Source organism: Crotalus tigris, unplaced genomic scaffold, assembly GCF_016545835.1.
Source record: "Crotalus tigris isolate CLP2741 ecotype Arizona unplaced genomic scaffold, ASM1654583v1 scf7180000024513.1755786, whole genome shotgun sequence".
NCBI classification, from domain to species: Eukaryota; Metazoa; Chordata; class Lepidosauria; order Squamata; family Viperidae; genus Crotalus; species Crotalus tigris.
The window spans coordinates 1,476,545-1,496,578 of NW_024100685.1; the positions used below are offsets into that span (position 1 = coordinate 1,476,545).

At 60.8% G+C, this 20,034-nt stretch overlaps 4 protein-coding genes across 5 annotated transcripts; 2 read left to right on the forward strand and 2 right to left on the reverse strand.

The window, feature by feature from the left end:
* Positions 1–333: 333 nt before the first annotated feature.
* Positions 334–4,011, forward strand: INO80B (INO80 complex subunit B). Its single transcript, XM_039333903.1, has 5 exons — positions 334–1,298; positions 1,371–1,566; positions 1,822–1,943; positions 2,689–2,864; positions 3,411–4,011. The coding sequence occupies exons 1-5, from the start codon at positions 1,238–1,240 to the stop codon at positions 3,873–3,875; spliced, it is 1,020 nt and encodes a 339-aa protein (XP_039189837.1). The 5' UTR covers positions 334–1,237; the 3' UTR covers positions 3,876–4,011.
* Positions 4,012–6,153: 2,142 nt separating this feature from the next.
* Positions 6,154–7,927, forward strand: WBP1 (WW domain binding protein 1). The gene is made up of 4 exons (XM_039333845.1): positions 6,154–6,291; positions 6,372–6,474; positions 6,554–6,718; positions 6,807–7,927. Exons 1-4 carry the CDS (start codon positions 6,208–6,210, stop codon positions 7,472–7,474), a joined length of 1,020 nt encoding a protein of 339 aa, XP_039189779.1. The 5' UTR covers positions 6,154–6,207; the 3' UTR covers positions 7,475–7,927.
* Positions 7,928–8,482: 555 nt separating this feature from the next.
* MOGS (mannosyl-oligosaccharide glucosidase) lies at positions 8,483–12,009 on the reverse strand. The gene is made up of 4 exons (XM_039333841.1): positions 11,644–12,009; positions 11,056–11,276; positions 10,472–10,662; positions 8,483–10,392 (listed from the first exon to the last, which is right to left on the reverse strand). Exons 1-4 carry the CDS (start codon positions 11,978–11,980, stop codon positions 8,673–8,675), a joined length of 2,469 nt encoding a protein of 822 aa, XP_039189775.1. The 5' UTR covers positions 11,981–12,009; the 3' UTR covers positions 8,483–8,672.
* Positions 12,010–13,628: 1,619 nt separating this feature from the next.
* Positions 13,629–19,323, reverse strand: LOC120303911 (programmed cell death protein 4-like). Of its 2 annotated transcripts, none has more exons than XM_039333844.1 (11): positions 18,934–19,323; positions 18,345–18,639; positions 18,173–18,270; positions 17,640–17,753; positions 16,512–16,733; positions 16,327–16,424; positions 16,047–16,161; positions 15,272–15,379; positions 14,974–15,084; positions 14,692–14,831; positions 13,629–14,432 (listed from the first exon to the last, which is right to left on the reverse strand). In XM_039333844.1, the coding sequence occupies exons 1-11, from the start codon at positions 19,306–19,308 to the stop codon at positions 14,381–14,383; spliced, it is 1,728 nt and encodes a 575-aa protein (XP_039189778.1). In that variant the 5' UTR covers positions 19,309–19,323; the 3' UTR covers positions 13,629–14,380. The 2 variants fall into 2 exon arrangements, with proteins under 2 accessions (XP_039189778.1, XP_039189777.1); XM_039333843.1 differs by having other exon boundaries at positions 18,345–18,642.
* Positions 19,324–20,034: the final 711 nt, after the last annotated feature.

Here is a 20,034-nt window from a genome sequence, read left to right on the forward strand (position 1 = left end):
AAATAGTATTTTAATGTATTAGTATTTTAATAAACTGTTAGATTTTTGAAAGTTGAAGCCCCGGAATATTTAAGATTAAGATCTATTGATTGGGAAGACCTATACCTTTTCAATATAATAAGATGCATCATTGTTGCTAATCACCTTCCTAAAATCCTTATCTTGATACATTTGGTGCTCCTTTGTATTCAACATGCCATTAGTATTTTTCTATTTGAGCAGAGCTCAAAGAAAAATAACTGCCCACACACACACACACACACACACACACGCACGAACACATACACACATTATGGGACTAGGAGCCCAAATCCGTCTCTCTCTCTCTCCACACACACAAACAGAGCAGGAAGTGCTCGTGGAGCCACTGCACAGCTCACGTTTTTAAAGAACCGACATACTTAGACCGGATAAGGAAGCGAGCTGAGCCGCCAGCCTTGCCGGGCATCCACCCAACCGGGATGCGCCCAGCCGCGACCCGGAGTCCAGGCTCCCTTTGGTCCCGGGGAGGGAAGCGGCCGAAGAGGCGGGGTCCCCAGACCCCATTCGGTAGGGGGGGGGATGGAGGGATCCCGGCGCCGAGATCCGGAGGGCCAGGCAGCCTCCCTCGGACCAGCCCTGCGGAGGCTCTTCGGGCCTTTCCAGGGCATCTCCCGCCTCCGCTCGCGCCCCGCCCCACCGGGCGTGCCGCCCCCTTTCCTCCTCTCGGGCACGGGAAGGAGCCGCCCCGGCTTCTGCGGGTGCTCCGGGTGATTCGGGACCGAGCCGGGGCCCCTTCGCACGCACGCAGCCCCCGCGCAGAAGCCGCGGACGCTGCGCGATCGCTCGCTCGCTTTTGTCCCTGGCCGGCTGCCGTCTCGATCGGCGTTTTCCGGCGACTGCAGGCTGCCCGGGCTTCAACTCCAGCATCTCGCTGGGCATTCTGGGAGTTGAAGGCCAACCCAGCTCGAAGTGGCCGGAGCTGCGAAACCGACCGAGCTGCCCCGCGAGGACTCTCCTCCTCCTCCTTCTTCTCCTTCCGCGGCTCCCCTCAGAATTATCGCCGCTGTCCCAACCGCCTCGGCGGTTGAAGCGGGGCGGGCGGGACGCGGAAGAGAGACGGGACAGCCGAGAGCAACAAAGGCGCCGGCCTCAGTCCTGGCAGGCGGAGCCGTGTGTCAGGGAACTTCCGGATGCTTCCGGCCGCCCACTTCCGGCGGAAGAGGAACGGCGGCGCTCACGGCGGCGGCGGAGGAGGATGAGCAAGGCGTGGCGGCGCGCGGAGGCCTCGGGCGGCAGGATGGAGGGCGGCCGGCGGGGTAAGCGGGGCCCGGCGGGGCGGGGCGGGGGCGCGCTGCCTGGCGGGGACCTAAGCGGCTCGTTCTCGGCAGGCGCGGAGGCGGCGATGGCGGTGGCGGAGGAGCCGGGCGGTCACGGCGCCCACAAGAAGAAGCACAAGAAGCACAAGAAGAAGCACAAGAAACGGCACCACCGGGAGGAGCCCGGCCCGGACCCGGCGGCCGCCCTGCCCAAGCCGCAGCTGAAGCTCAAGATCAAGCTGGGCGGCCAGATCCTGGGCACCAAGAGGTCGGTGGGCGCCGGGCTCCCGGGGCGGGCAGGGCCGAGGCAGCGGTGCCCGGGGCGGACGCCTCTTCCCTGCCAGCTGGAGACTCCGTTCTCATCCTGGCCGGTGGCCGGCGGGGCGATCCGGCCGTAGCCGACCGGGGAGGAGATGCGGGTGGCTGGCTGCGCGTTGGCCACCCCGGGGACCCTCCGGGGCTGAGCTGACCTGCAGCTCCTGCCCTGGCCGGCCTGAAACCCAGCCTGCTCTCGTCCCTGCAGCGTCCCGACTTTCAGCGTGATCCCGGAGAGGCCCCGGTCTCTTTCCCCTCTGGCGGGGGCGGACGACGAGGAAGAGCCCATGGAAGGCGGTGTGCCCATCGAGCAGTACCGGGCGTGGTTGGGTGAGCAGCATTAGCTCCAAGGAGTGCAAGCAGCGCGGGGGGAGGGCTTTCGGCTCCCTTCTTTCCATCCAGCCACCCAGTTTTTGTCCCCCCCCCCAACTCAGTGAGCTGCTGGGCTCTGCCCTTCTCTCCGCCTTTTCGGACTGGCTGTCACAGGCCTGGTCAGTAAGCAATTGTGGAAAACATGTTTAAGAAGCTCCCTTTGCCTGGGCTTATAGTCCCTTCTGTGTCCAAAACCTGCCTTTAGGGCTGTCTGTGGCCTTCAGCAGCTGGAAGAGGTTGTGTAGCCAAGCCAGCTCTTCCTATTTACTCTGGTGAGTGGCCAGATGAGTTTCCAGGTCTGACCCCAACCAGATAATTATTTCCCTCTTTTATCCTAGCAGGTGCCCAATACCTGCTGGACCTTTAATCCTCACACTATATAGCCATTGTTTGCTAACACCTGAAATGAAACCACTCTGAGGGTGGAAGTGGGGGAGAGGCTGAAAATAACCCCTTTTTGAGTAGAATTCCAGAGAAAGTTATTGCTTCTCGGCTCACAGCAGCTGATAGAGGAAGACTCACTGATGCTGTTATTTTCTTAATAAGCTTTCTCAAAGTTTTGCTGCCATCTTGGCACCTTCCTCCTGTTCTTTGTACCCAACCCACAAATTCTGAATTGAATGCCAACATACAAATTAGCATCAACAAAGGAGATGTTCCACCTCCCTGGTCAGACCCGAGGTGAAACCTCCTCTCTCCGCAGATGAAGACAGCAACCTGGAGCCGTCCCCGTTGCCAGAACTTGATCCTGAAATGGGCTTTCCGGCACGGGAGGAAGAAGAGGAGCAGCGGTGGCTGGATGCCCTGGAGAGGGGGGAGCTGGATGACAATGGGGAACTGAAGAAAGAGGTGGACGAGTCCCTGCTCACTGCCCGGCAGGTGAGGACCTAGGCCTAATGCAGAAATTTCCTGCAGCCAAGAAGACCGCTGGGCAATGAAGAGACCTTTCATCCACGGCAGCATCCGTGAGCTCAGGTGGGGGAAGGAGAGAGGCTCTCGGGGGTCCCCAGCTACTTTATTCTGCTACGGTTCTCCTTCTGCCTCCTAGCAGCCAGGCAGGTGGCTCTTCTCTAGCCAGGCCCACCCAGAAGGAGGTGGGAGGTCAGCCTCCTTCCTTCTGAACTTTAGGACCCTTCTGTCCACATTCGATCTATACCGCTGCCCTCAGCCCCACGATCCTAGTTGCCAGTTCTAAGAGCAGAGGGACTGCCCACTCTGGATCAGGCCCAGAGGTGAGGGTGCAGGGTGCACAGCCAAGGAGGACCACTACCGTCTCAAGGTGGCTTTAGGGGAGGCCCTTTGTTGGGACGGCACAATATCCCTGGCGCCTCCTGGCTGTTGCTGGTGCCATAAGGCACCGAGGCCTTCCTCCTCCCTCTGCCTCCAGACGGGTGTTGTCAGCCGTCCCTTCTCCTCTTTCCGCAGAAAGCCCTCTTGCACAAACAGCAGGGTCAGCCCTTGCTGGAGCTGCCCATGGGATACAAGGCCAAAGAGCTGACGGAGGAGATGCTGGTGAAGCGGGAGGAACGGGCTCGTAAACGGCGGCTCCAGGCTGCCAAAAAGGCCGAGGAGAACAAGAATCAAACCATCGAGCGCCTCACCAAGACCAGCAAGGCCAAAGTGAAGACGCTGCGTGAGCGCAAGGCCAAAAGTGCAGCAGTCCCCACCGTGAGCTACCACAGCGCTGCTTCTGGGATCACCGTCTCCTTCCCACCCGGGACTTCCCTGCCTGTGTTGCCCTCCCTCCCGAAGGTCGTGCCTCCCCCCATGCCATGTGGGGTCATCGGCTGCCCCAACCTAAAGCGGTACTCCTGTTCCCGCACTGGGATCCCCCTTTGTAGCCTGGATTGTTACAAAAAGAACCTGCTGCTTCAGGAGGTGCCAGCATAGTCGCTCTGGTGGACAGTCAGTACCTGGTGGGCACCCCAGAAGCCTCTGTGGTCTGGAAGAAGCGGGCCAGTCCTGTCCCCAGCTGCCTGTGGCCAGAGGGGCAAGGTGCCTTGGGATCTGCACAGCAGCAGCAGCTACTTCAGCCAGAAGCACGTCACTGGCTGTGCCCATTGGGAGCCCCTTGGACAGCTCCTCTTGCTGCAACGTTGGGAGTGCGTGGGAAGTTGAGGGCTCCATTCCCCTTGACCCGCTGCAATGGGGAGGAGAGGACCCTGCTGTGTGTTTGGACTTGGGAGGCGGCGGCAATGGTGACAGGCAATTTTTCTGGTCTTTCTATGGGCTGCTTCTTCCCAAGGTGGATGGAAGCAGAACTACTCTTTTTCATTTGTACAGGATGCAGAGAAAAGTGTCTGGTTACTCGCAGGTCTTCACTAAGTCAGGTAGCCTGCAGGAAAATTGATTTATTGTCAACATTAAAGATACCCTGAAGCTAACTTGAGAAGCCCAGATGGCCTCCTTGTTCCTTCCTCAGCTTCTCCTACTGACGGGGTTCTCCAAGGAGAAACTGGGAAGATTCAGGGGTGATTTTGGCAAGTGGTGGTGGCGGCTGTTGCAGGGACATCTGCTTTCCCCCTGCCCTTGGTACTGCCCAGCCCCTTAGCCCAAGATCCTTGCAACGGGCCAGAATCTGTGCACCCAAGTACTGGTTTCCCTTTTGTGAGGGGCTTTGGATGAGGGCACCCTCCGCCCTGTGGGTGCTGTTGACTATGGTATCGTTCTGGTTGCCCATGAAGATGCCAAAGAACGGTTACGGGGAAGGAAAGGTTGGGGTGTCCCATGTATTAATCCTCCCCCTGAACTGTTGCCAAAGGTTGGGGAGAATGAGGCAATCCACTGGAGTGGTGGGAGGGTCATCTGAATGCCGAGGACACATGGTTATGCATGCTGGGCCAAGGGGCAGGCGTGTGTCTATGAGGAAAGGGACTCAGACTTAAACCATATAAGGTTTACTCAGAATACTGCATCTGCAACAGCCCTTTTGTCTCCGGACAGGGTTATGACCCTGTGACTTGTACTGATAAAATAATTAGGAGCCCTGGCCAGAAAGGCTTCGTTCCAGCTTTCCTGTGTGTTGATTGCAGCCATTCCTGTCACAGGGGCAGCTCAGGTCACCTGCAGTGATGTTGCTGTAACTTGCTCTTGAACACACACGCATCCCTCGGGCAGCAACAGGAACTTGCCTTGCCATGCCATGTTGCTGGTCCACTGCCAGTTGGTTTCCAACAGCAATTTAAGGCACTGCTAACTCCCCATAATGCCCTGTGTTGCTTGGGTAGAAGTTGCCTGTTGAGGCTCCTGGCCTATCAAGGGAGGATGGAGGGGGTGGGGCAGGTGTTCTGGGGAGGGGTAAACTCCAGGGTAAACCTGGCCCACGGGTGGGAGTGGCCTCTTCTCCATTTCCAAGAGATGTCAAGATGTGGCTGTTCAGGAAGGGATAGAGATTCCGGATAGAGATTACACCTCCGTTTCCCCCAAAGAATCTCTATTTACTGTGAAAGTGAAACCTATGCTACACCAGTTTAGGTCTGCAGCTAAGGCATCAGGCTCGAACAGGGCGACTGTGAATTCTAGTGCCAAGCCAGCTGGGAGGCCTTGGGATAATCACTTTCTCATACCTAGGAGGCAATTACAAACCATTTCTGCAAAACGTCAAGAAGACTGTAGGCTTTTGACAGGCAGCCTCTGAGAATTGGACATGAATAGAAGAAAAAAAAAGTTGAAACTGACAAAATAGTCTTAACCCCGCCCCCCGAGCGGAGCCCGCAGCCGGAAGCCTGGCCCTCCGCCCCGTCACGTGGCCGCCTGCGCATTCGTCCCTTCCTATTGGTCCGCAAGCGCGGGCCCCTCCCTCCGCGCTGGGGAGGGGGGCGGGCTTCCTCTTCTTGAAGCCGGATGGTCGGTGCACGCGTCAATCTTCCTGGCCCAGCCCAGTCCTCGGCGCCGAAGGGTGGAGCCAGTTGAGTGGCGTAGGGGGTCAGCCGTCCGCGGGGCGGGCCCTCAGTTCGCCTTTGTCTGCTGTTGTTAGGGGCGAAGGCGGCCCCTGATTGGGTGGCGGGCACGGCCGCCGCGCAGCCGATTGGGGAGCGGCCCCTCGGGAGAAGCCGATTGGCGGCGGCCGGCGGTAGGGCGGGAGCCGCGCCGGGAGCTATGGCAGTGGTGGCGGCGGCGGGCCGGACGGCCAGGGGAGCGGGGAGGCGGGCGGGGCAGCGGGGCGGGATGGCCGAGGGGTGCGGGGCGGCGGGGGGACCCCCGGGCCGACCGTAGGGCCGTCATGGAAGCGCCGCGGCCGCCTCCGTCGGGCAGGGAGGCGCAGTCCGGGTGGGCCGCGGCGGCGCTGCTGGGCCGGGAGCGGCAGGTGAGGCGCGGGGGGAGCGGGGGGGAGGGCGGGCTGGGCTGGGCTGGACTGGACTGACGGCGCTGCTGTCTTCCCGGCAGGCGCGCGAGCTCTGCCACGGCGTGAAGAGCCAGCCGTACGTCTGCGAGACGGGCCACTGCTGCGGCGAGACCGGCTGCTGCATCTACTACTACGAGCTCTGGTGTAAGCGGGGCGGGGGAGGACGGGCGTGCGGCGATCATCATCATCCCCGCGCCCGGCTCACCGCCCGTCCTCCCCGCAGGGTTCTGGCTGCTCTGGACGGTCCTGATCCTGTTCAGTTGTTGCTGCGCCTACCGGCATCGCCGCGCCAAGTTGCGCCTGCAGCAGCAGCAGCGGCAGCGCGAGATCAACCTCATTGCCTACCAGGGTGCCTGCAACCCCCCGCCGCCCTCCGCGGGGGACCTCCGTGAGTGGCTCGCCCTGCGCGCCCGGAGGGGGGGCGTCCTCACCCCCCCCCGCCGGGCCCTGAGCTCTGCGCCTCTCCTCCCTTGCAGGAATGCTGGCCTCCTTCAAGCTGCCGGCCTACGATGAGGTGGTCCGGCGACCCGCCACGCCGCCACCCCCCTACAGCGCCGCCGTCCTCCTCCTCGGGGGCTCCGGCTCCCTGACGCTGACCGGCAGCTCCGAGAACTCCTCCAGCTGCTCCTGCGAGTCCAGCTGCTTGACCTCCCCCAGCAGCACCTCCCTTTCGGCCACCGAGGCCAGCAGCCCCAGCGAAGGGGAGGCCGAGGGCGACGGGGGCTGCGGCCGCCCCGCGGGGGACAGCTGGGAGCGGGCGGCCCCGCCGGGCGGTCCCCTGGCGGCCGCCCCCTCCAAGCACGCCCTCTTCTCCTCCAGCGTGGAGCTCTTCGAAAGCGACTCGCGGCGCCCCTCCGATGGGGAGGAGGGGCCCGACGCCCGGGAAGAGAGTAGCCACGCGCGGCACCGGCGCCTGACGGGGGACTCCGGGATCGAGGTGGGCCGGGCCCAAGACGAGGAAGAGGCTGCAGGGGAGGACAGCGAGGAGGAGGAGCAGCGTGCCCACTTGCTTGCCAAAGGGGCAGCCGGCTGTCAGCAGGGGAAGCCCTCTGAAGGGGGCGCAGAGGAGCTGCCCCCCTCACCGACGTTGCCTGTCCGAAGTGGGGCTCTTGTGCTTGGCTGCCCCACTCACCTTGGAGACTGAGCTCCAGGGCAGCCCGGCTGCCTGTTGATCACTGTGGAGGATTACCGCCTTACCCTCACTTCTCTGCCCAGCCACACAGACATCTCCTTGGTCCTTTCCTGCTCTGCCATTACTGCTCCGCTCCCTCCTTGGGACAGGAACCCAGAGCCCTTGGCAGCAGCTGGGGCCGAGCGGGGAGCTGCCTGCTGAATCATAACCGTAGTGATAGCTCCGTACATGTGTATGTGTGGTTCCTGCTGTGCTCCAGCTTTGATGTAAGGCATGGCGTAGGTGAAGGCTCAGCCCCTCCCCATTTCCAGGTTGCACTGGGGTTGGCTGTTTGCATGAAGAGATGGCTGTTGCCAACACCTGTTCTGCCCTGGGAGCGGGGAGCTGGCCTTCCCGTTGGCCAGTGTCCTGCCAGCACCTGGTAGCACTGTGTGCTTCTTATTAAATAGATATGGAAAATCCTGATGGAGGCACTTTCCATTGTGTGTGTGTGTGGGTGGGGGAAGCAATGTAACACCAGGCATTGTGTGGTTCTTCTGGAGGAGCTGCCTGCCAGGTTGGTTCATCAAATGAAGCCACTCTAAACTGGGCATGGAAAACGTTCCCTTCGTACCAGACTGGGTTTAATGTGCCAACCAGCACACTCTTACCTTTGCCCAGTTTAAATATCTTTGACATGGTCATCGGTTTAAACCTCCCTTTCTCACAAGATGGGACTTCTCCCAAGTCTTGCCTCCCCACCTCTGGCTAAGTTAAAGTGCACAGAAGGCAAAGTGCCAGCTGGACAGCACAAATCAGTGAGTTATGCTTTATGGGCTTGAGATTGTGTGGAAGAGCAGCTGCTGCTCCTTAAGTCCCTGCAATATGGAGGCTTTTATCTCTTGGTGGGAGCCGTAACAGCCCCCCCCCCATTTCTATAGGGCCATATGGAGCTGACTTTTCACCACCCCCTCCTCTTCAGCCATTCAAAAATTAGCAATGCCTTTGTTGCCCATGCTTCCAAAGGAGGGGAACTAAAACTTTTAGGCTCTCGGCTTTATTTCAATATGAAATTTCTTACATTTAGGCACTGCCCACCAGACTCTCCGAGTTGGAATGCCAACCCGAAGCAGGGCAGAGGAAAAGGTCAATGCCTGTGTCCCTTTGCCAGAATCCCACATCGGCCACTCCAGCTGAGCTGCCCAGGGACGCAGGCCCACCAGCAGGCCGATCAGTATTCTTCTGCCATCATGAGCACAACCAGAGCTGACCAGCCTGTGAAGGGGTAACACCCTTGCCCCCGGCCTGTGCGGTCGTTATACTGCTCCCAAACATAGCCAGAGTCCAGGTACTGCTGGAGGACGTTGCCAATGACGTTGGTGCGCAGCTCGTGGTACAGCCTGGCAGCCTCCTCCCGGTAGGGCCCCTCTGCTTGGCTGTAGTGATGCAAAGCCCGCACTGCAAGGTAGTTCATGTTGATCCAAATGGCTCCCCTCCAGTAAGGGGGGTCGTGCTCTGTGTTGTGCTTGAGGTAGAAGGGGCTGCTGCGCGACAGGGAACGCAAGCCAAAGGGGGTCCACAGCTTCTGCTCGCTCTTTATGTCAGCCAGGAGGCTGCCCAGGTGCTGGGAATCAGGGCTCAGGATCTGCAGCAGCAGGGGAAAGAGGCTTACGTAGCCAAGGGCCCCTCCCACAAACTGCAGGCGGGGCGACTTGCGGACCACTCGGACCAGTCTTGGAATGGGTGAGGGCTGGCCAGGAGGGGGGGGCCGAAGACGCTCGCGCTCCAGGGCCACCGCCTGGGTGTGGTTGCCATAGTCAGCAAAAGTGCTGAGAGCCTCTGACCAGTGGTGCTGCTCAAGCAGTTCATTGTCTGCGAGCCACTCGGCCATGTGCGCGTAGTCGCTCTCCGGTTCTCCCACCCGTGTGGCCACCTCGGCCATCACGGCGGAAGCTACAGCCATCCAACAGCGCAAATCGAGGTGCCGCTCGTCCTCCGAGGGGTGGGAGGCCCTGGGATAATCGTCCAGCCCAGAGGTCAGGGTTTTAGGGTTCAGGAAAAGCTGAGTGTCCTGGTCCCGGCCACGCCATCGGAAAGTGTAGGACAAGGGTCCCGCCTGCGTGCGATTGTACCAGCTGTACCAGCTTTGCAGGCGAGGATAAAGGCGCCGGAGGTAGTCCTGCTCCACTGCTCCCTGCCTGAGCAGCTGCTGCAGCACCAAGAACAAAGTGGGGGGGTTGCCCGCCTGGTTGTGCTGCACCACAAATTCCGGGGGCACTTTTGCCAGGGCTTCATCCCCCAGGATCTGCTCGCGCGGAATCCAGCCCTCAGCATTCATGAGATCGAACCAGTGAGCCAGCACTTCCCGGCTCAGGGCTGGGTCCCAGCGCGCCAGGAGCAGCTGGTGGAAGCCTTCATCCCACAGGACGCCCCGGGGAAAGAAGGAGCGGGAGGGCACTGCCGTGAAGAGAGACCCCTCAGGGTATGGCTGGGGGGCCTCCGTGTGGGGGGACTGCACCCACGAGTGCCCATAGAAGTAGCCCATCCCGCCCAGCATGTTGCTGAGAAGAGCCCAGGCAAAGTGCTGCTCCTGCCCAGAGAAGCCCTTGCTGGAGAGGCCGAAGCTCTCCTCAAAGCGCTGCTCAAAGACGGTCACGTGTTTGTCCAGCTCTCGCGTCAGCGTCTCTGCCAGGAGCCGGTCAGGGCGGTCAGGCACGCTGCCCGACTCAAAAGCCACTTCCACGCGGCAGGGCACAGCCACTGTCACCTGGTGAACTAGGAGCTGGCTGCGTAACTCTCTGTCCCCTGCTCGGCCGTGGTAGGCGTCCACGCCGAAGTAGTGCCGCTTGGGGAGCCCCGGCGGAGCGTAGGAAAACCGCGGAGTCAGGCTTGATTTCACCACATCAGTCAGGCGATGCAGCCCTTCCGCTTTTGCCTGCAGGTAATTGTATCTAGTGGGAGAGAGAAGGATGTGGGCAATCTCTGTGGGAGACAGTGGCCCCTCACTTCCCGAGCAACAACATTCTGTACCTGGCATACAAGGGGGTGCCAGCCTCAGTGGTGGGCTGCTTGAAAGACACAGTGAAGTTCCCCAGTTCTTCCGTCTGTCCTCTTAGCAACGCCAGCCGACTTTTTTCCTCTATGAGAGGCTGTAGCGTTCCTTGCCCATCAGTGGCCATGTAGAAGAGGAGGGAAATAAAGTGGGGCTTGGGGCCCGTCTTCTAAATGCGCAAAGATGACACAAGAAAACAGGCAACCTCCTTAATTTGCTTCCCTACGGCTGTGGTTATAATTGGACACACACACACACACACACACACAAGAAAAAAACAGCCTTTATTTGTTTCCTTTGGTAGGGAGTGGAAAATGCCAGATGGGCTTGCCATAAACTGGGGAAACACCTGAGTTGCACAAAGCCCTTTCCAGCCACAGGAGGCCGCAAGCTAAACTTCCAAACTTGACCTGGTATGGCAGCCAAGGACAGCCACGTTGCCTAGTCAAACAGCAACCATCCTTGTCCCATTAGTAAGGAAGTGGAACAGACACCTCATAATAAGAAACGTTTCACTAAGAAAACCCGTGCAAGTAAAACGGGCCCCTTTCTCCCCACTCACTTCTGGGCGAACGGTCACTCTCCAGCTCCAGTCTCCGCCGTGCTGGCCACCGGGACGCTTCACAAACTCCGTCTGCAGGCTGAAACTAAAGTCTCGGATCTCCTGCACCCCAAAATGGGTGCCATCGTGAAGCAGCCAGCCGTAGCGGGGGAGACCATCGCTCTGTTCGCAGGTGTGGCGCAGCCGGACATCCCCCTCTAGCTGGTGTAGCCACATCAAGCCTGCGGGAAGAAGCCACAACTGACGTCCGGCGGCAACCGGGCCACCTGGCCAACAGCTCGGAGCCGGCGACACGCTCCCCAGCGGCCCCGGATTCGGGACCGGGAGGCCCTTTTCTTTTCCTCCAAGAGCGCCAGAGCCCGGAGACGTCCGATCCCGGCCGTTTCTCCCCCCACTCCCCCCGCCAAAGACCCGGAGGGAAGCCGTCGGGTCTCCGCTGCTCTCAAGGGCCTCTCCGGCCCGCGAACCGCTGCCTCCCGCCGGCCCCCTTCCCGGGGCGTGGAGCTGCGGCCACCGCCGGCCTTCCTCCGCCAAGCCGGGGCCCGACCTCCCCCGCCCCCGGCCCCGCATAGAGAGCGCCGGGCTCACCCGCTACCGGCGAGCGCGGGCTGCGCGTCTTCAGGCCGAAGTAGACCTGGGGCCGGTAGGAGCCCCAGAAAAGGGCGGGGGCGGCGCCGGGGCCGGTGCTGCCGGGCGGGAGGACGCGGGGCGCGGCGTGCGGGGCCACCAGACGCGCGGCGGGCCCCCACCGGGCGTAAAGGCCGCAGCCGAGCAGTAGCAGCAGCAGCAGCACCGCCGCCGCCCCGAGCACCAGCCCCGCCGCCCCGCCCGCCGGCCGCTCCCGCCGGCCGCCCCCGCGCAGGACCCGTTCCTGCGGCCGGCCGCCTTCCGCGCCCGCCACCCGCCGCCGCCGCTCGCGCGCCATCCGTCCTGCGCTCCCCGGCGGGCGCCCTGGCGTGTCCCTGCGCCTCTCCCGGCAGGCCCCGCGCCGCCTTCGCGCCCCGAGGCACCCTGGGAAGGCGAGTTCCTGCCGCTCGAGGCGTGGCCTCGCCACCGCACGTGAGGCTGTGTTCTTGGCGTTTCCGTGAGCTGGCCCGGGCTGCTTCCTCGTGGCCTCCCGTCCCACAGAAGCTGGCCTGGCTGCTTGGCTCCCGAGCCCGGAGGCTCAGCCGGCTGAGCGCAACGGAGGAGAGCGCGGGGAAGGCGAAGCTATTTCGGGCAGGGACGGCTCAGCAGGGCCCGGGAAGCCGCCTTAATCGGGAGCGAAGCGGCTCCGATTTGGCCTCGCAAGGCGGCGCCTCTCTCCTCCTTCCCCCCGCTGGTTGCAACCTCGGCTGTTGCTGGGGATGCGAAGGGGCGGCTTGTTCGAGAGAGCAGCCCTGCCTTCCTCGAAGACCATCCTCCCGTTTCCCTTCGCTTTTCTCCATTATGTAAACAGACCGATCTTATCGCAGCCTTTGACGAAGCGGCTAAATCGGTGAACGAGGGAAATGAGAGTTGGAAGACCTTGGAGCCCTCTAGTGCAACCCCCTCCTCAAACAGGAGAACCCAAACCATTTCAAACGATAGCAGTCTTCCATCGTCTAAGGGGCTACCACAAAGAGGCGGTCAACCTATTCCCCAAAGCACCCGAAGGCAGAACAAGAAGCGAGCAATGGACATTCATCAAGGAGAGAAGCAACCTGGAACTAAGGAGGAATTTCCTGATGGTGGGAACGATCAGTGGAATGGCTTACCTTCAGAAGTCACGGGTGCTCCAACACTGGAGGATTTTAAAGAGTCTGGACAAGCACTTGTCTTGAAATGGTATAGGGTTTTTTGTTTGAGCACAGAGTTGGAGTAGATGTCCAAGGTCCCTTCCAGCTGTTATTCTGTCTGTCAACATCACAAGAAGTGACACTACTGCTTTATATCACACTGGTGACAGTTCTGGCCACCGTACAAAAAGAGATACAGAGACCCTAGAAAGTATGCAGAGAAGAGCAACGAAGATGATAAAAGGGTCTGGAGACTAATATGATGTATGATGAACGGTTGAGGGAGTGGGTACGTCTAGCCTACTGAAGGACTAGTGGGGACAGGGTAACTATTCCAGTACTTGAAGAACCATCAAGAGAGATTATTCTCCAAAGCACCAGAGAGCAGGGCAAGAAGCAAAGGGTGGGTGCTTGTTAAGGGGAGACACAGCCTAGAATTAAAAAAAAACAAAGCAGTTCGTCTCTGGGAGTGGTGGCCGCTCCATCACTGGAAGTCTTCAAAAACAGACTGGGCAACAATTTGACCTGGATGGTGTAAAGCTCCTGCCTTGACCAGAAGACCCTGAGGTCCCTTCCAGCTCTATGATTTTATGTACTAAGATCTAAACCTATAATTTGACAACTGAGCATTTCATATGGAAACGGCTCTTCCTTTATTCAGGAGTTTCAGCTGCACATTGAATCCTGTACATTGGGGGGGGGGATTGTTTCCTTGTAAAAGACACTTGTGTTTTCGTGGGTCAGATGCCACTCTGGCTTCCAAAAACAAATGACCAAATAGCTGTTCTGTTTGCAGCAAGAAATGAGATGTCTGAGCCCTTTGGGTGCATCATTTATTTTAATTTCCCATTAAACTCGCCCATCCCCACCACCTTTGCCTGCAAGACCATTAAGCATTTTGGCACAATTCCCTCCGGCACTGATGTCCATTTGCTCTGTCTCTCTGCCAGCCGTGGGTAGCGCCAAGCAGAAGCAGCTCCCCATTAACCCTGGCAAAATCAGACCCGCGGTGCTCGGCTGCTCGCTCCTCAGCCCTCAACCCAGCCAGCCCCCCGCCTGCATCTGTGGGTGGCAAGGGGGCTTCAGGGGGTCCTGGGAACAGGAGGTTCTTTGGCTGCAGGGAATCCAGCTGACTTCCTTTCCCACAGTGCTTTGGAACCGGCTGCACAAGGCAGGGACCAACCACTCTGCGCCAGCCGGAGGCTGCGAGGGAAGCGCCCCTCCCCTGCCTTCCCAGCCCGGCTGCCCAGCAGGTCCAAAGAGGGCCCCTCTGCGGCAGTTTCAGCTGGCCTGAGGCTTCCTGAGATGCTTGGCTGGTGGCAGCCGCACTGTGGGAGTGGGCGTGTGGAGAACAAACCTTCCTCCTCCTCCTCCTGCTTCTACCGAACCACCCGCCCCCATCGGTCCGGCAGAAGTGCAGTTTCCCCTGGCTCCCTCCCGACAAGAGCCCTCCTGCCCGCTGGACACGCTGCTGGGGGAGGTGTATGGTGGGTGCTCAGCAAAGGCTTCCTGGCAGGTCTGGCTGGGTTGAAGGCATTGCTTGGGGGGGGGGTGCTGAAAGCTTCCAGTTATTGCTTGATTTGGCCTCCGTCTCCTTCACTGACAAAGCGCTTCCGGCCCCTGAGGAGGAGGAGGGGAGTTAGAGGCCGGTGCAGTGTGACCGGGATTTCCCCAGGGCTGTTCGCAAGACCATTTGATCCTCTCCTGCCTCAACCAGCTGCCTCTTGCGCCCTCAAGCGCGAGGAACAGCCCTTAAAGAGGAACACAAAACTTTTTTGCAACAGGCCAGGCAGCCCTTCCAGATGGTTGGGGGAGGTCAGTCCCTCCCTGAAGCCAATACGGTTCCCCCCCCAGGCAAAAAGGCTTGGGTGGGACCTACCGGGCAGGGCAGGTCTCTCTCAGCTGCCTGGTGATGACGCCCTCCTCAAAGCAGAGATCCACCATCCGCTCCAGGATGCTGTGGGCCAGCGGAACATCCAGACTGATGTCTCCAAGTTCATCGTAGACCCGCTGGAAGCCCTGAGACAGACAAGACAGACGGGAACGGGGAGAATGGCTTGCTGCAGGCAGGGCCTCAGGAGCCACCGGCTTTTTTATGGCACTGTGGGTGACACAAAGGTTGGGTGGCACGTGAGGCTGCTGGAGCCTCTCCGGGTCTTACCCGGTTCATCTGATCCAGGGTCACTAGCCCCGTCTGCCACAGCACTTTCAGCAGCTTCACCATCATGGCAACGGCCGTGTCTCCCGAAGACTCCATCACCATCACCACAGCCTGGCAGGAACACGGAGGGAAAGTGCCCTGAGCGCAGAACCAGAGCAAGCAAGGCAGGGATTGCCGAGCATCAGGCCAGAGGCCGGCAGATAAGTTTGGCAAAGCAGGCCCTGGTAGGCACCAGCACGCCAAGGCTCCCTGATCGTGGTCTGCTCCCTCCCCACCAGCTCCTGCCTCCCTTCTTTACCTCGTAGACAAGCTCGTGGTGGAAGTGGGGCACCTCGAGTTGGCGCAGGCAGTGTTCAGCCTCAGACACCTCTCCAGAAAGCAGGTATTCACGCAGCAGGAGGTTCATCTGGGGAAGGAGAGTTAGGGGCTGCAAGGCCTCGGGTGCAGCTTCTCAAGACCTTTTGGCAGGCAGAAGAGCCCTGCACCAGACCCCAGCCTGGATGGGTTCCGGCTTCAGCATCCGATTGCTGTAATCCCCCAGCCCCATTATAATTCCTGTTTGTCCCCCCCCCGCCTCCTCCTTCACAGCACTGCACACACTGCCCTTCCTGTGGTCCCCAAGGCCCCTTTGGCTGGCCCCTCTCCTTTATTCTATGCATCTGAGCACCCCTTCCTAGGCAGGGAGCTGCTCTGTGCTTCACCACTGTGTTTTAATAAGTCCCATAAACTGGGGTTGGCACTTGCCAGTTTAGCTGTTTCCAGTACCAAGCTTGAATACGTTAACTAATAAGAACAGTTCCTGGAATCGGTTTCTTATTCTCCTGCAGCCTTGCAACTTCACTGCCTTCGCTTCCTGAAGCTTACAGCACTTGGGATGACTGGCTTTCCTTGAGCAAACCCCGGCATGGAACAGGCCTCAGCCTCCCTCCCTCCCTCCGCATGCCTGGCCCCAAAGACATTCCCCATCTCGACCCCCGTGCATTTGGCAGATGGCTAAGCATCCAAGGGCCACCCAAGAACTGCCGGAGGGGCAGTCAAGGGCAGACCGAACGGCCCCCCTTGCAGTTCTTCACCTCCTTGATCAGATGCTTGACTGGCCTCTGGCCGCCCCCCACGCCCCACACATTGTCCAACCGATTGACGTCCCGCTTGATGCGCAGGAGGATGGCAGCACGGTCCAGGGCAGCCCTGCAGGGAAAGAAAAGCGTGTCCAGCAACCGAGCCGGCGGCAGGCGGTCAGCTGGCTTGTGTCTCTCACACGCTCCCCATTAGTGCAGAGGTCGTCCTCCCTCCACCCGGCTGGACCTGTCAATCTCAGTGAGGGCGTGGCACGCCTGAGGCCGGCCCTCTCACCGTGCGTGTTCACAGTCGACCCGCCCTTTGTAGCGCTCGAGGAAGTTGAGGGGAAGCGCGTGGTCGGCCACAGCGCGGGCGATGAACTGACCCAGCATCTGCACAGGCAAGACAAGGGCCACAAGGTCAGGGGCCACGGTGACGGGAAGAGGAAAGCCCCCTCCCCCTTCCTGGGCAGGACTGACCTGTGGCGCCTCAGGTGTGTCGAGAATGAGGTCGGGGAGGTCGTGCAGCATCCCGTCAAAAGCAGCCGCGATGTCCTCGGCACTCAGCACCTTCCCCACCAAGTCCGAGAGTAGGCGGGAGGTCAGCTCCCGATGGCTGGCCTTCCCCTCCAGAGAGAGCACCACGGCCAGCGAGGACACGGCTGCCTTGTGGCCCCCCAAGTTCAGATCCCGAAGCAGCTCCTGACAAAGGAGGGAAGAGGGGCAGTCGAGGTAAGGCCTAGCCGGGGCCCCGGAGCCCGTCCCAGGCTTCCCTGCAAGCAGCAGAGACGCTGTGTTTACCTGCCTACGTGAGGGGTTTAAATCGGCTCACAGGAGCTGCACTTTTAATGAAAGCGAGATTATCTTCAAGGATAATCACATGATTTAAAAGGCCTCACCAGTATAATGCAGGCGAAATTTCTCTGAAAGGCCAAAATACACAGCAGGTCAAAGTGCTCCAGAGAAGCCGACCCAATTAAAAGAAACCATCCTTCTTAAAACTCTTATCGACTTTTCAACACATAAAAGAACTTGGCTTTTAAAAAGAAACCGGTCAGCTTTGGTGTCAGCACAAGAGACCCTAAGAACAGCCCTCAACGGAGCTCTCTGACCCAGAGGATGGGAGGCACCGCTTCCATTGGCTCTTCTGCTGGGACCCCGTCTGGCGCTCCCCTTGGCCAGGAATGCCACCCTGGGCAATTCCTGGCTTCCCTCTCAAGCAGACTTCCAAGGTGGCCGGACACAAGCGAGGCTAACCCAGGGGCAGGCTTGGAGGAAAATCCAAAGGGAAATGGCAGACTTCGAACGCAGCGCCCTGGTCCAGCCCAAAAGAGCCTCTGAAGTTCTCGTTCCCACCCTCCCCCTTTCACCAAGGCAGCCTCTTTCCCTTTCCATCTGAATCGCCTGGATCCAGTGGCTGACCAAGCGACCCTGAGCACAGCCATCTGCACTAGAGACAAGCATCCCAATTAGAGTCTCTGCTGATTACACAACCGGGTGCCTCCTCCAGGCTCTGTGCCTGTAGGTGGTCCAGAGGCTCTCTCTTGCAAGGGAGGGGGGGTCCCTGCCTGAGAGACCCTGGGGGATGCTGCTCCTGCTCAGACTCACCACCACTTCCAAGGTGTCTCCGTGCTCAAAATACTCCAGCACCATCGGCTGCACAGTCTTCTCCAGCTCCTTTTCCTCCAGTTCAGGCACCACCGTGGCATAGACAGTCTTTCCCTAAACCAGTCCAGCAGTCATTAAAGCTGCCCTTCCTGGCCCTCCTGCTCAGCCTCTCCTTGGCCAGAGAACAGCAGCCCACTCCTCAGACCAGGCCCTGCAAGAGCCACGGGACCCTCTGGGCCATCTCGACTGCCCAAGTCTGTTGCAGGTTGGGCCTCCAAGAGGAGAGGCCGGGAGCGCCAGCCCTACCGAATAAGTAAGAGGCGAGCAGTGGCTCAGCTCTTCTGAGTAAATGACATCCACAATGCAGGTCAAGAGAAGGGGGACTCGGGAAAGAGGAGGAAGGGGGGGTGAAGCCCGCCTGGGCATCGGGGCCTCTTGTTCCTTTCGCCCTCTCAGCCGTGACTCCCAAGGGCTGCCAGGGCAGAGCTCGGCCTGGGAGGCTTCCACGCCTTCTCCCCGGCCCCAGGCAGTACCTGTGCAGCCTCGTCGTAGTTGGGGTCCCGGGCATCTGGCTCCTGGTAGCTGTAGACCACCCCGGGCGCTCCCCAGACGCCTTTGCCCCCTGCCCCACCTGGAAAGAGGGAAGGCTGTCAGGCCTGCCCCCCTGGCAGCATCGGCCCAGCCCCGCGGCGGCCCCGGCCGTACCTTTCTTGGGCAGGCCGCGGCCCTTCCCCATGCGGGACTTGCGGTCGTGGTTCTTGCCCTTCGGGCTGCTGGGCTCCGGCTCCGGCTCGCCCTTCTCGGGGAGGGCTTCCCGATGGGAATCGCGGGAGGAGGCCCGCCGCAAGCGCCGCTTCGCCTTGGCCTTCAGCCGGGCCTCGTGCAGCGCCTTCTCCTGCAGGCTCCACGGCGCCGCCTCCCCGCCGCCGCCCTCCAGCTCCTCGCCCAGCGCATCTTCGTCCTCCTCCTCGCCGCCGCCGCCCGCTCCGTCCAGGGCCTCCTGCTGCGGGGGGGAGGGGTCACGCCGCGGGGAAGCCGCCCGGGGGGAGGGGCTCCCCGCCCAGCGAGGCCGGGCCGCGGCGGGAATCGGGGCCTCCGGGGCTGCCCCTGCGCGGGACGGAGCAGGCCGGGGGCGGCAGCCTCCCAGAGGCGCCCGCGGGGCTCCGGCCTGGCTCCGCGCCCGGGGAAGCGGGGGAGGGAGGAGAGGGCGGCGGCCGGGAGGGCGGCCAATGGCAGCGCCGCCTCCGGGAGCCGCCCCCGCACGGAAGGGGCGCGGGGCGGCGGCGGTACTTGCCGGCGGAGGGAAGGGGCCGCGGTCGCCCCGCAGTAGCTGGCCCGAGCCGGCCGGGAGGGCCGAGGCTGACATGAGGCGCGCGAGAGAGGCCGCCCAGGCTGTCGCCACCTCCACGCCGGAAGTGCGCCCGGAAGAGGCGGGGCCGAGGACGCCCAGGCCTCCGGAATTCGTAGTCCGGCCAGCGTGGCGTTTTCCCGCGGATGCCCCGGGAAGCCACGCTCGCTTTGGAGGCTCCTCGGCCTCGGCCCCGAGCTGGGCAGGGTGCTGATCCGCCGGCTCCCGTCCGGCCCGAGAGGGTCGCTCGCGCTGGCTGCGGCGCCGGCGCTGAAACGGGCTCCCGCTCCGGGCTGGGCGCCCCCCGAGGAGCTCCGTCATGCGGGTCGTGGTGGTCCCAAAGGTGTTTTTTTTTTCCCCTTCAACGGGACTTCCTTGGTTTTTTCCTTGAGGACGTTTTGCTTCCCACCGAAGAAGCTTCTTCAGTTCTTTAACCGGAAAACAAAGTCCAGTTGCCTTTCGAAGGGAAAAAAAGCAACTTTGGAATGGGTGGACTCCACTCCCGGAGCCCCCCAGCCAGCACCGGGTTAAAGCCTCGTGGGCAGCGCTCGGGACCCCACACGGCAGCCTCTGTCGGGAAAGCGGAGCCGCGTCGTCTCCCCTCTCTTTGCGGGCTCCTCCAGCCTCTGCTGGAGCTTCTGCTCCCCTCCCATTTGCCCCAAAGGGAACTGGGGCAAAAGCTGCCAGGAACTGCTGGATTTGGGGCGAAGCTCTTCGGGGTGGGGGAGGCAGGATCTCCACCCGAGAGGTGTCGATCGTCCCCTGAATCCACCTCCGGGCGGGGCAGAGACAGGGACCTCACGCTAGAAGCTACTGTATTAAAAGCCTTTTTCTCTTCAAATTCCAAATACGTTTTTGGCCGTTTTCCTTTTCCTTAAAATCAGAACGCCTGGTGCTCTGAGGTTGTGCAGGTCAGGAATAGCGCCTCCGGAGCCCTTGGCCTTTATGGGGGTGGGGGGGGCACAGGCCAAGGTAGTGTCCAATGGACTGAAAGGGGCAACCTGTCACATTCTGTCTTGCTGGATCAACTCTCGCATCATCAGCATT